The sequence below is a fragment of the Nicotiana tabacum genome, chromosome 4 (genome assembly GCF_000715075.1).
Source record: "Nicotiana tabacum cultivar K326 chromosome 4, ASM71507v2, whole genome shotgun sequence".
Lineage (NCBI taxonomy): Eukaryota > Viridiplantae > Streptophyta > Magnoliopsida > Solanales > Solanaceae > Nicotiana > Nicotiana tabacum.
Genome location: NC_134083.1, coordinates 51,926,928 through 51,942,164, shown reverse-complemented (window position 1 = coordinate 51,942,164; position 15,237 = coordinate 51,926,928). Strand labels below are relative to the sequence as shown.

The 15,237-nt window shown below is 37.9% G+C and overlaps 1 protein-coding gene across 1 annotated transcript; it reads left to right on the top strand.

Moving 5' to 3' along the window:
* The first annotated feature begins 10,859 nt into the window (after positions 1 to 10,859).
* LOC142179919 (F-box/kelch-repeat protein At3g23880-like) lies at positions 10,860 to 11,978 on the top strand. Its single transcript, XM_075250812.1, has one exon. It carries the CDS (start codon positions 10,860 to 10,862, stop codon positions 11,976 to 11,978), a length of 1,119 nt encoding a protein of 372 aa, XP_075106913.1.
* The last annotated feature ends 3,259 nt before the right edge of the window (positions 11,979 to 15,237 follow it).

The window sequence follows — 15,237 nt, the reverse complement described above, 5'->3', positions numbered from 1 at the left end:
ATTGCTTTGGGAAAGTAATAATGCAATACAAAGCCAAGATAGAAAATACTAGTACAAAAAAATTATTTCTTGTTCTTCTACCTTTGAGTTGAGATATCTGAGAAAAATTTCAACACAATATTTTCATTCAATTTGTTCGCGGAATTTTATTGATCAAAGAGTTGATAGTAAGGATCAGTCTCGGTGTGGATACGCATAGAGTCTTCACACTATCGAAGAAATTTAAAATAAGACTCATTTCACCAGGTACGTCTTAGATCCGATTTTTGACATGCAAAATAATTTTTAAACACGAAAAATTCTACCTAGAATTATTATTGTCTTCCGCTGCGTGTTATGAACACCTCTACTCAATCCTATAATTTCGTGGAACGACTCTTGAGGCAAATAAAAGCAAAGACATATTGACGCTCCGAAACTACTGGATAGGCGAGCTGCAACATACGTGGTAAATCAGAACATACATTTGCAGAAGGGTATAGAATAATTGAGAAAAAATAGCAAATCCAAAGAAGACGCAAAAAGAAGTAGAAATAGAAATAGAACAGGAGGAAAGTAAAGCTCAAAATTGCACCCAATTTCAAAAAGAAAAACGTTGGCATAATAGTAAACAACATTTAAAAGGAGAAGATATAGGATCAAAATTCTGTACCTCTCAACTCAAATAGAATTTACCCAAAAAATGTACTCAAAATTATAACAACAGTTAGAGACTGAAGAGGAAAAAAGAAGCAATAGAAAGCTCACCAGAAACAAAGACATACCAAAATAAGATCAGAAACAAAATAAGAAAATTAAAAGAAATTCAGTTGATTTAGTCATTTAATCGAGCACCCTCAGCTCACCAGTATGCAAATTGGATAAAGTCACCGACATGCATGTGAAAATCTAACAAAAATGTAATGACCTAACCGGTCATTTTAACTTTTAGAACTCCGTTCCCTAAAATAAAACTTCCCGTAGGTGCTTGTAATGATTTATGACTTGCGAGGATGGTTGGTTCGGGATTTGGAAGTGTTTGGGATTAAACCGGAACACTTGGTTCCTTAAGTTGGCCTTAAAGTGCTAAGTTTGACTTCGGTCAACATTTTGACAAAACGACCCCGGAATAAAATTTTGATGATTCCAACAGCTCCGTATGGTGATTTTGCACTTAGGAGCGTGTTCGAAAATATATTTGGAAGTCCGTAGTTAAATTAGGCTTGAAATGGCTAAAAACAAGAATTTAAATTTGGAAGTTTGACCGATGAGTTGACTTTTTGATACAGGAGTCAGAATCCAGTTCCAAAAATTTCCATAGCTCCGTTATGTCATTTATGACTTGTGTGTAAAATTTGAGGTCAATCGGAGTTGATTTGATAGGTTCTGACGTCGAACCTAGAAATTGAAAACTCTTAGTTTCATTAAGCTTGAATTGGGGTATGATTCATGGTTTTAGCGTTGTTTGATGTGATTTAGAGGTTTGACTAAGTTCGTATGATGTTTTAGGACTTCTTGGTATATTTGATTGAGGTCCCGAGGGCCTCGGGTGAGTTTCGGATGGTTAACGGATCAAAGGTTGGACTTAAAAAGCTGCTGCAATTTTCCTTTCTGTTCTATATTCTGGGTTGTGATCGAACCCAGATATCGAGCCCACGATCGAGGCTTGAGTCAAAGCCAAGGACGAGGCTCAGTATCGAAGCCACGATCGAAGGTCCAGCTCGAGGGCCATGATCGAAGGCAAGGCTCGAGGGCCAGGATCAAGACCCAAGATCGAACTTGATCGAGGCCATGACCATGTCCTAGGCACGAGGCCTAATCGAGGCCATGACCCAGTCCCAAGTTCGAGGACATGATCGAGGCCATGACCGAAGCCCAGGCTCGAGGGCCACAATCGAAGCCACGATCGAGGCAGAATTCCGAAGGCTGCCTAGGGAGTTTATAAAAGAGGACATTCGTCCCATTTGCCATTTTTGACAAACTTGAGCTTGAGCAGAGGCGACTTTTGGCAGATTTTCAAGGAAAAATATTGGAGTAAGTGATTCTAACTCGGATTTGGTCTACATATACAAGTATATCATTGTTTTCACCATAAATTAGTGTTTTGAGATTTGAATTTAAAAATCTTTTAGAAATCTCATAGAAACGCATTTTTGACATTTCGGTATCGATTCAGAGTCGATTTGAGTGAAACTGGTATGGTTGGACTCATAATTGAATGGGTTGTCGGATTTCGTAACTTTTTCCGGATTCCGAGACGTGGGCCCCACAGACGAATTTTTAATTAATTTCGGAATTTTTATTAAAAATATAGTATTTTCTTATATAATTGATTCTTATAATTTTTGGTGATTGTATCGAATTATTTTGGCTAGATTCGAGCCAGACAGAGTTGGATAATCGTGGAAAAGCCCTTATTGTTGATTAAATTGGAGCAAGACGAGGTAAGTCTCTTGTCTAATCTTGTGAGGGAGAAATTAAATCATAGGTGATTAAAATTAAATAATTATTGCTAATTGTGGGGGCTACGTATGCACGAGGTGACGAGAGTCCGTGCGTAGCTACTATTAATGCTAAAGTCCGGGTAGTTTAGGACTCAAAGCATGCATTACTTGTATAAATAGTATTCTTTAATTAATTAATATTAATTGATATATATGAATATATTGTGAATTATTAGGTAAAGATATTAAATGATGGAAATCTCATAGGCTTGATTTTCTGTTTAAATCAATTAATTGTTAAAAGAAATTGTTCTCCTCCCGAATTAATCTTATAATAAATATACTCTCCTTACGGAGGCACATAAGAAAATTTCCTCCTTTCTTGTGGAGCGGGCCGAACGCCTTGGCAGGATAGATGCATTTATGGATCGCGCCGCACGTCCCTCGGCAGTGTACACAACATTCTGGATCGGGTCGTACGTCCTCAGCTGAAATCGTGCTTAATAATAATAATTATTATACGATATTTTAATAATTTATTTCAGCTTGTGAAGCTAATTAATAAATTAGAAAATCCTTGAAATTTAATGAATTATTATTCTTGCTTGTTAATGAATTAATTGTTACTCCTGTAAATGAGATTTAATTGATAAATTAGAAATTATTTGAATTGAAAGAATTTAATTAATATATTGAGAATTGTTACATTTGATGGAATTTGATTATTTCCGCTGATTAAATAAATTATTGTAAATTCTGTAAATCATGCTGATTTAAATATCCTAGTTTTATTTCAGTTATTATTGACCCATAGTGAGTGTCAAAGTCGGCCATCTCGTCTCTACCACTTCGAGATTAGGCTTGATACTTACTGGGTACATGTTGTTTACGTACTCATACTACACTTGCTGCACTTTTTGTGCAGGACCTGAGACAGGTACTAGTGGAGGACCTATCATCACATACCCACGTCATCCCGAGGCATAGTGGTGAGCTGCCTTTCTGAGCCGTTCTGCAGCTACCAGTGTCTCTTCTTATATTTACATTCTGTCTATTTCATTTCAGACAGTATTTGGAGTTTTGTATAATCTACTATATGCTCATTCACTTGTGATACCAGGTCTTGGCACACACATTGGTAGAGTTTGGGTTTATATTTTTTTGATTTTTAATTTTATCAATGTATGCTTAATTTATTAGTTGGCTTGCCAAGCTGTAGTATTGGGCGCCATCACGACCTACAGGTGAATGGGTCGTGACAACATGGTATCAGAGCACTAGGTTCACGTAGGTCTCACAAGTTATGAGCAGACCTAATAGAGTCTTGCAGATCGGTATGGAGACATCTGTACTTATCTTCGAGAGGCTATAGGGTGTTAGGAAATTACCTTTCTTCACATTCCATCGTGCAATTAATGTAGCACTAAAAATCCTTCTCTTATTTTCTAACAGATGGTGAGAACGCGCTCGAATGAAGTTCTAGACTAGGGTAGAGCTACTCCCCCAGTTGTTAGAGGCCGAGGGAGGGCTCCAGCCCGTGGTAGAGGGCGAGGACGTCCCAGGACTATTCCAGTTATGACACTAGTGGATCCAGCAGAGAATCCCATTATTGAGGAGCAGGGTGAGGTGCCAGAGCCAGCTCCGGTGGACTTCACATTTACACCGGGATTTCAGGATGTCATGGGTCGTATGCTGCGATTCATGGACAATATGACTTAGGCCGGTTTATTTCCGGCAGACCCAGCCACATATCAGGCGGGCGGGGGAGCATAGACCCCTACCGCGTAGGCTCATGGACAGGCAACTGCTGTATATCAGACCCAGGACGCACTACCCATGGGTGGAGCCCAGCCAGTGGCAGCAGCTACACCTGAGCCCAGGCCAGCTGTAGCCGCCGATCCTCAGATACTATTGGACAGATGGACTAGACTACATCCTCCTGTCTTCGGGGGTGAGCGACATGAGGATCCACAGGATTTCATTGATCGTTGCAAGGATAGACTGTACAACATGAGGATATTTGAATCCCATGGGGTTGATTTCGCTACTTTTCACCTAGAGGGTAGAGCCCGTAGATGGTGGCAGTCTTATGCTCCTGGCAGATCAACAGATTCTCCTCCCATGACTTGGGACAGGTTCACCCGTTTCTTCTTGGAAATGTATATTCCACCCTCCCGGAGGGAAGAGTTGCGGTTTCAGTTTGAGCAGCTCCAGCAGGGTCAGATGTCAGTGACTAATTATGAGGCGAGGTTTTCTGAATTATCTCGCCATGCACTAATGATACTCCCTACTGAGGCGGAGAGAGTGCGAAGGTTTGTAGCCGGTTTACATACTGGTATTCAGGCCACTATGGCTCGAGAGGTTGAGATGGGTACTTCTTGTGAGCAAGTTGTGGAGATAGCCCGGAGGATTGAGGGTGTACGTCAGTGGAGCCTGAGAGCAGATTATGAGAGATAAGCGGTTCAGGTACTCTGGAGAGTTCAGAGGTGCTCCGTCCGGGGGCAGAGGTCAGTTCGTGAGGGGGCAGTCCAGCAGACCCCCATATCCAGCACCACCACCTCCTCGAGGTGCTCCAGTGCGACCTTATCTCAGTGCTATCCCAGAGAGTTCTTACCGCCCACCAGCTATTCAGAGTCCTCCCAGTGGGTATTCACGTCCCCAGGGCCAGACACTTAGTCTGTAGCCCATCGCACCGAAAAGTTGTTACGAGTGCAGGGATCCCAGTCATATGCGGAGGTTTTGCCCCAGGCTTCGGGGTAGACCAGTACAGCAGGGTCAGCAGCCTATGCTTACCGGACCAGTTGCTCTACTAGTAGTCCGACCACCCAGAGGTGGAGGACAGGTGGGTAGGGGTCAGAGGTGGAGGTCAGCCATGCGGAGGCCAGACAGTTGGCGCTCCAGCTCGGTTCTAATGCTTTTCTAGCTAGACCAGATGTAGAAGTCTCAGATGCCGTGATTACAGGTATTATTTCTGTTTGTGGCAAAAATGCCTCAGTATTATTTGATCAAGGATCTACGTATTCATATGTGTCATCTCTATTTACTCCATTCCTGGGTGTTTCTCGTGAGTCCTTGAGTACTCCTGTTTATGTGTCCACTCCTGTGGGCGATTCTGTTGTTGTGAACTGGATCTACCAGTCCTGTATTATTACATTCTGTGGTTATGAAACCAGAGCATATCTCATATTGCTTGAGATGACCGATTTTGAAATTATTCTGGGCATGGACCGGTATCTCCATATCATGCTATTCTAGATTGTCATGCCAAGACTGTTACCTTGGCTATTCTAGCATTGCCTAAGCTGGAGTGGAAGGGTTCACTTGTTAGTTCATTTAATCGAGTTATTTCTTTTATAAAGGCTCAACACATGGTTGATAAGGGTTGTTTGGCTTATCTAGCCTATGTTCGGGATACTACTGTAGAGACTCCGGCTATTGATTCAGTGCCTGTAGTTCGGGAGTTCCCCGATGTATTTCCGTCAGATCTTCTAGGTATGCCACCTGATCGTGATATTGATTTATGTATTGACTTGGCTTCAGATACCCAACCTATATCTATCCCACCGTATCGCACGGAATTGAAAGAATTGAAAGAACATCTTGAAGAGTTACTAACCAAAGGGTTCGTCAGACCGAGTGTATCGCCTTGGGGTACACTAGTATTATTTGTGAAAAAGAAGGATGGAACAATGCAGATATGTATTGATTATCGCCAATTGAATAAAGTCACTATTAAGAACAAGTACCCGTTGCCGCGTATTGATGATCTATTTGACCAGTTGCAGGGTGCTAGGGTATTCTCTAAGATCGACTTAAGGTCGGGGTACTATCAGTTGAAGATTCGGGATTCGGATGTTCCAAAGACTGCTTTTCGGACTAGATATGGTCATTATGAGTTTCTGGTGATGTCCTTCGGTTTAACTAATGCCCCGGCAGCGTTCTGATGAACAGGGTATTCATGCCATATATTGATTCGTTTTTCATTGTCTTCATTGATGACATATTAATCTATTCACGCAGTAAGGAGGAACATGAGCAACATATGAGAGTAGTGCTTTAGACATTGCGGGAACAAAAGCTATATGCTAAGTTCTCTAAATGTGAGTTTTGGCTTGAGTTTGTAGCATTTTTGGGACATATTGTATCGGGCAAAGGTATTAAAGTTGATCCCAAAAAGATTGAGGCAGTTCAGAATTGGCATCGTCCCACTTCGGCGACTGAGATCAGGAGTTTTCTGGGTTTAGCAGGTTATTATCGTCGGTTCGTGGAAGGTTTTTCATCTATTGCAGTACCTTTGACCAAATTAACCCAGAAGGGTGTTCATTTCCGATGGTCTGATGATTGTGAGTCAAGCTTTCAGAAGCTCAAGACAGCATTGACTACAACACTCGTGTTAGTGTTACCATCTGGTTAGGGAATATATACAGTGTATTGCGATGCGTCACGCGTTGGCTTGGGTTGTGTATTGATGCAGGAAAGGCGAGTTATTGCATATGATTCACGTCAGCTGAAGCCCCACGAGAAGAATTATTCAGTACATGATTTGGAGTTAGTTGCGATTGTTCACGCTCTGAAGATTTGGAGGCATTATCTTTATGGGGTGTCTTGTGAAGTTTACACTGATCATCGCAGTTTGCATCATTTGTTCAAGCAGAGGGATCTAAATTTGAGGCAGCGCAGATGGCTGGAGTTACTAAAAGATTATGATATTACTATCTTGTACCATCCGGGCAAAGCAAATGTGGTTGCAGATGCCTTGAGCAGGAAGGCGGAGAGTATGGGTAGTTTGGCTTTCATTTCAGCAGAGGAAAGGACATTAGCCTCGGATATTCAGTCCTTGGCTAACAAACTTGTGAGGCTGGATATTTTAGAGCCCAACCAAGTTCTTGCATGTGTGGTGGCCCAATCTTCACTATTTAAGCAGATCAAGGCTCGCCAATATGATGACCCATACTTTATGGTTCTTCGTTAAACGGTACTACGAGGTGGTGCCAAGGAAGTTACTATTAGAGAGGATGGTGTTCTGCGACTCCAGGATCGTCTATGTGTTCCTAATGTGGATGGACTGAGGAAAAAGATCCTGGAAGAAGCACACAGTTCTCGGTATTCTGTTCATCCAGGTGCTACTAAGATGTATCGTGACTTGAGATAACATTATTGGTGGCGACGAATGAAAAAGGACATAGTTGAGTATGTATCTAGGTGTCTAAATTGCCAGCAAGTTAAATATGAGCACCAGAGGCCAGGTGGCCTACTTCAGCAGATGACTATACCAGAGTGGAAATGGGAACGAATTACTATGGACTTTGTAGTTGGGTTGCCGCGGACCTTGAGGAAGTTTGATACAGTTTGGGTGATTGTTGACAGGTTGACTAAGTCGACACATTTTATTCCTGTTGTGACTACGTATACTTCAGAGAGGTTGGCCCAGATTTATATTCAGGAGATAGTTCGGTTGCACGGTGTTCCAATTTCCATCATATCAGATAGAGGCCCTCAGTTTACTTCACATTTTTGGAGAACAGTACAGAGTGAGTTGGGGACCGGTGTAGAGCTCAGCACAGCCTTTCATCCGCATACCGATGGACAGTCAGAGAGGACAATTCAGATTTTGGAGGATATGCTCAGGGCATGTGTGATCGACTTTGGAGGTCAGTGGGATCGTTTCCTGCCTTTGGCCGAGTTTGCATATAATAACAGTTACCAATCCAACATCGAGATCGCTCCATTTGAGGCTTTATATAGTCGGTGATGTCGTTCACCTATCGGATGGTTTGAGCCAGGTGAGGTTAAGTTATATGGTACTGATTTGGTAAGGGATGCCTTGGAAAAGGTAAAGTTGATTCAGGAGCGACTTCGTACAGCACAGTCCAGACAAAAGAGTTACGCGGATTAGAAAGCGCGTGATATATCATTTATGGTAGGTGAAAAAGTTCTTTTGAAGGTTTCGCCGATGAAGGAAATTATGAGATTCGGGAAGAAGGACAAGTTGAGCCCAAGGTTTATAGGCCCATTTGAAGTGTTGAAACGAGTTGGGAAGGTTGCTTATGAGCTTGCATTGCCTCCCAGCCTATCGGGAGTTCATCCGGTTTTTCACGTATCTATGCTCCGGAAGTATCATGCCGACCTATCACATGTGTTAGACTTCAGCACAGTCCAACTAGATAATAGCTTGGGTTATGAAGAGGAGCCAATTGCCATTGTTGATAAACAAGTTCGCCAGTTGAGGTCCAAGAGGATTTCTGCAGTAAAAGTCCAGTGGAGGGGCCAACCAGTCGAGGAAGCGACTTGGGAGGCCGAAGAAGACATGCGGAGCAGATATCTACACTTATTCAGCACTCCAGGTATAATTCTAAACCCGTTCGAGGACGAACGTTTGTTTAAGCTGTGGAGAATGTAATGACCCAACCGGTCATTTTAACTTTTAGAACCTCATTCCCTAAAATAAAACTTCTCGTAGGTGCTTGTGATGATTTATGACTTGCGGGGATGGTTGGTTCGGGATTTAGAAGTGTTTGGGGTGAATATATGACCTATAAGTTATATTTTTAATTTATATTTTTGTATATATGACCTATAAGTAAATGCACATATTTGATATATGTATTAGGTATATTTAATGTATAATTTATGTACTCTTGGTAAAATCTGAATATATTTTATGTATATTTGACATGAAATATTTTTCAACTTTTCGATGTCTATGCATAAAATATAATGCATATTTCATAATAATGTACATTAAATAATTAGTGTATATTATTGTTATTAGGAGATAATATCAACATTTCACTGTAACTTTTCAAGAAATAGATGATATATTCAATATTTTATTTTAGTACTATTATTTTAACTGTGATAGTCAATATATAATAGTAATATTTAATATCCTTTTATAATTATTTGGTTTTCATCTATATATTATTATACACTATATATTCTAGATTTATTAGTTTCATATTCTTTAAATGATACAAAAGCAAAAATAATATAGAAAGACAATATCTTTTAGCAAGAAAAAGAGAAGAGATGCTTGGGTAGTTACAAATGTACATGTTTAAATAGAATGTATATTATCCTAATTTAAATTCCAATTAGAAAAAACTTTAGGCCACATTGTTTCTTTTTCTTGCTAAAAGATATTAAATACAAACCTCTCACTTTAATAGTAACAACGTATAAAAATATCTCGGATAAGATCCCTATAAGAAGAATTAAGTATCAAACTTATTTCACATGGAAATTTCCATTAGCAAATATAAGGAAAAGAAAACGTGATACTCCTAGTTCTCCCAAACAATATTTATTTTAAAGTCTTAAATATTAGTACTTCTATAATTCAAATAAGTAAAGATTTAATCATTCAAAATTTCTAGTTGATTTAATGCATGATTCTTAATTTTGAGGGGTGAGAAATTGGTGGATAGATCATAGATGGTTATTCCAGTTTTATAAGTTTTTGTTAAGGAAAGTAAATCTTTCGTTGACATATTTTGTTAATTAACGAATGCTGCTAAGATTCATTAAAAATTTCTTAATTCTTGCATATTTACGTTTTTGCCCTTAAAATAAGGGTACTTTCACGAATGGGCTGAAAATCATAATCCAACCTCATCTAACTAGCAGCTTGGGTTGGGCTGTCCTACCATGTCAAACCCATTTTGACTCTGTATTGGTAACATATAATCCTCACCCCTTATCTATAAAGCCTACGGCTAACTTGTTCTTTCAATTAAGCAACGCATCAACTTCTTTACTCTTTTGCTTCTTTGGGATAAGGTGTAAGTTCTTTTCTCTCGATGTTTTTTACATTAACTTATTCTTCATGTAGTGTTGCTTTGTTGTTTTTCTTATTTATTATACTTTGTATTTATTGTATTATAGTCAAGGTGAAACTATGTGTTGATATGTAGGTTGAAGGCTTGAAGCTTTCCTTAATAAACTTGGCTTAGCAAAATCATCCATATTTTAAAAAAGAAGCATATCTAATGGTTGAATATTTCTGGGTTTTTTTTTTCTGCGAATATTCATCTGCATATTGTATTTTTCACAATTGTGTATAGTCTTTGTTTTACTGTTTACGTGCTCTTGCTAGGGTTATGCTACCTGTCGGGCCGTTAACCTAACATATATTGTTTAGGCGTTTCTATCAATTTTGATTTTTACATAAATATATGACAAACTATATTTTTAGCAAAAAGAAAAATCATAAAGACATACACAATTGAACAAACATGGTTGTGTATTCGGTTATTTTGCAACAGCGTAGTTGTCGGCCTCCTCTAACATATTACTCAAGTAAGATGTATTTGAAAATATATTCTAACTAATAGTATTCTCTAATTGTTGTAGGTTTCTTCTTCAATTTCTGCTCAACATAAAGGTGTTCAACCTGTGGATTAATAATTAAAAGTACTTGCCTTGTCGTATGTAGGAATGGGAACTCACGTCCAAGAGGAAATAATTGTCGATATCCTCAGCAGGTTACCTGTTGAGTCTCTTATGCGATTTAAGTGTGTTTCTGGATTTTGGAATACATTAATCTCATCATGTTACTTTAGGACGAAGCATCTCAATATTGCCAGCAGGAACCAAAACCTTCAAAAATTGCTTATTAGCCAAATATCTTATAAGGATGGTGAAGCTAATACCAGCATCTCTTTTTCTTCTTTATCTTTGAATATTCAAGTCGTACGAAAACTTGATTGCCCGTTAAACTATGAACCAAAGTATGGCAGAATATATTGTTGTTGTGATGGCTTGTTTTTAGTCGGGCTTCAGAATACACCTAAGAGAGATCCTTCGATATTATTGCTATGGAATCCCTCCACAAGAGAAACAATAGTACTTCCTCATTCAGATTACTCCACCGTGGACAGAAATAGATACACTTTTGGATTGGGTTTTGACTCAAGTAGTAATGACTATAAGGTCCTTAAGGTTAATAACGAGGATGACACCCTCAATGAAATTCTCTCAGTTAAAAGTGGTTCTTGGAGAAAACTTGCTAATAAAAGCTGTAGAAATAACGTATCATGCTTGTTTATGCATATGGATTTGGCATTTGTACATGGAGCATTTCATTGGCTAGGACGTATTCAGCTCCCAGAGTTTATTGTGATCTCGTTTAATATTTCAAATGAAACGTACAGAGATGAACCGTTGCCAGAGCCAGTGTGCTTGACGATGACAGTGAGAGAGTCAGTTGTATCAGTGTTGAAAGGAATGTTATGCGTTTATTCTACTTATCATGACGGGAGCACATTTAATTTATGGGTGATGAAACTTTATGGTGTCAAAGAATCTTGGTCTAAAATGCTTACTATACCTGCTATTGGGGTTCCTTTAACTATACCAAAATACATATTTGCTGATGGTGAAGTGCTACTATGTTGTGAATATTCTGAAAGGACTGTATTTAGGACATCGAAAGGACCATTTATTGAATGGCCCGATCTGGTCCGTGATGACATCAATGAAGATTCCATTCTCGATGTATACGTTTATACCCAGAGCTTGATGTCTCCAAAGGCAATCACTAATAAGCTTCGTTAATTCGCATTGCTTAGTAGTAGTATATACTCTACATGTTAAATCATGTTGCAAACTCATATTCTCTTAAGTTTATTTATTCTTGCGAGTTTTTGGAGGTTTCAAGTTTGATTTACCTTTTATTTTATATTATAGTTGGGGATGACTCGTGTACGATATAATAAACCACTCGTTCAGAACATATAAAATCCTTCCAGAACAGTAAGATTTTCCAAAGATAGAAAACCATTTATTGTAAAAGTTAGATTTAGTAATTAGTTAATTACAGACAAGGCAGATGCACCTTGACTTAAGCGGAAAGTTCGAGATTGCTCAGTGGCATAAAAGAATCCCCCGTTTACTTGATTTGAGCTTCAAAGGAGAAATTAGGAATGACTTTAGATTAATCAACAAGAGTTTGAACAATATAAGGAATTAATTTAATCTGCAATATAATTCTAGGGATAAACATCATCCGTTCTTGTAGCCATAGTTGAGTGAACTTAATGCTCTTAGTTGAATGCGGGGGAATTAACTATTGGGTGATTGAGAATTTCGTTATTTGTTGGGAAAAGGATTTGGCTCCTCGTTTCCTCTCGTTTTTATTACGCTCTTATTAGGATGAGTGACACATTTCTCATTTAATGCTAATAATTTAGATTTAATTCACCAACCTAGCTTTATATATATATATATATATATATATATATATATATATATATATATATATATATATATATATATATATATATATAGTGGGTTAATCACTTAAAGTGACAAATTTGAAATAGAGATTATTTTATTTACAGAATCACCACTTGGAATTGAATTTCAGTGTTTCAAGTAATCTTATTAAATCCCTAGTCAAAAGGAAATTGACTCCATTTATTATTGATCCGCGAAAACAAAAGTGTACGAAATTCTATTGAAATCCACACTTCGGGGTTTTAGTGTCTGGTTTCCATGAATAAAATGGCCAAGCGAATGATAAGTCAAGAAAGCAGCACGCAAATTGCCATCGGGTATCCTATAAATGGGGTACCATGCAACCGAAAACAATGTTGCCTTTTAGTGTTATAGCACAAAAATATAGTTACCTTTTGTGTCTCGTCTTATTATAGTAATACTTTTCACAAGAAAGGCATTCTTTAGTTCAGTGATATATAAGGAGATCTTGAACTGATACTCATCGACAAGTGACTCTACTTATCCTCAAAATCAAAAATTACTAGTCATACACAAATCTTCACATCAACCCAATATAGAAAGTTTTTTGCAAAAAACTAAAAGAAAGTGAATTTGATACCCAAATGAAGAAAAATAAACTTACATGATATTACCTTTAGATTCTGATAGTCAAATTTTAAATGTACTGAGCCTGAGCCTGGCCATTTGAAGTATCTGTTACGAATGTAAGGTAACTTTAGAGACAGAGTAAGATAACAGAAAACAATAGGACACTTTCATCAAAAGAGTAAAAGGACAATGGAGAAATTTCTTATACACACCTTTTAGCTTAACGAACATGGTTTCATCTTTACCACAAAAAAAAAAAGTGATTTTATATGATTAATTGTCTTTATACAGTCACTTCCAATATCAATTTTGCATATAAAAAAAAAAGAACATTCAGCTTCGAACACAATGGCACATATTTACCTAGCATTCGTATAGCAGTACCAACATTTAAAGTGCTTAGCAAAACTTCACCATAATATTTCAGCACACACGGATCACTATATTTCCTCTTAAATTTTATTTTTCCTCCCAGAGTAATTGAGCAAGACTCATCACTATATAAACAAAATTGGGGTCTAAATGGTCTCCACAATTCACAATTCTTAAGGAGAAAATCTGGGCAGTAGCTCTGCACTGTATTACAGCAGATATTTTGAGGCAGTAAATCACAGAACTGGACAACTTAGTCTTTATAACAATTGTAGATATATCTCTTATCTTTATATAGCCTTTTGAATCACCCCAATCCGATTTTTAGAGAAAACGTTATGCCCAAAATAGTAACTGCTGCACAATTAACGGGATTAAATTTCTGATTTTAAATGACTAAAATTCACCATACAAAAGATATACTAATTCACATATAGATAGAGTAAGAAACTTGACACAAGTTTGAGAGAGTTTCTCCACAAAATCCAAAACCTAGGATTTCCAAAATAAGCTTAACCTATCTTGATTCTTGAAGGTAAATGAATATTTTTCCTCACCACTCCATTTCTTTTACCATGTTTGTCTTATATCTTTATTCTCTTCTTAGAGGCTTAAAACTTAATTGGCGTAAATTTTAATCTAGATCGATATTCAAACACTGTCCATACAAAACCACACATTTCAAGAAAGCTTTATACCTAAAGCCAAAAAGGAACGAACTGAAACTGATGTAGTATAGCTTCAAGAAATAGAAAAGAAAAATTCATTTATATCACGTAGCAAATTGATCAAATACTCAACTTCGCAATCCTTGAAAATTAACCCAGAACCTAAACTGAAGCATCTAAAAAAGTAGCACAATAAAAATAATTTCTGAAACTCACATCAACAAAAATGGCACAACAAATTGAGACTTACACATGCATTGTGAGGGTGCGAAATAATCAAGGCAGCAAAAGTCTTGGTGGCCAATTCATCAAGTTGGCTAGTACAACCCCTTTGTAAACACTTGTTAGCCCAGATACATCTCAGGCCAATCGAATAAGGGAAAGAAGAAACCCTTTTATAACTCTTATAGTTTAGACATGTAAATATTTTTTCACAATTATTTTTTCCTTTTTGATACCTGTAAATATAAATAATTTCTACTAAATAAGAAAATCAGTTTTGGTCAATTAGACTTTGACCGACTCACTCGTCTCTCTCTTCTTCTCTCAACCCTTCTAGGGTTTTCTTCCGTCGTTTCCTCCATAGCTAACAAGCTTCTAACCTAACATGGTATCAGAGCAGGAATATAGATTCCTCTCGTCACAAGCTTTCTTCCGATGGTAACCTTGTTTGAAATCGTCAGGAATTGAATCTGATCGGCGACGTTCAGAATACATTCGTGAAATTTGGGGCTTCCTTCAATCTCCGCGTATATTCGACTTGTATTGCTTGAATCGTCAATAATCTTCAACTTACTCAGTAGTTTTTCTCTACCTAGGGTCCATGGCTGAAAAAGACCTCACTTCTTCGGGTTTTCAGAAGAAGGACGGTATCGTGGTCACTCCTAATCACAAGCTTTGGTATTCCTTTGTTGTTGATGTTCATTGCATGTACTTGATTTGGATTT

Coding starts and splice junctions, on each gene's coding strand:
- LOC142179919 (XM_075250812.1), top strand. CDS start 10,860: ATGGGAACTCACGTCCAAGAGGAAATAATTGTCGATATCCTCAGCAGG.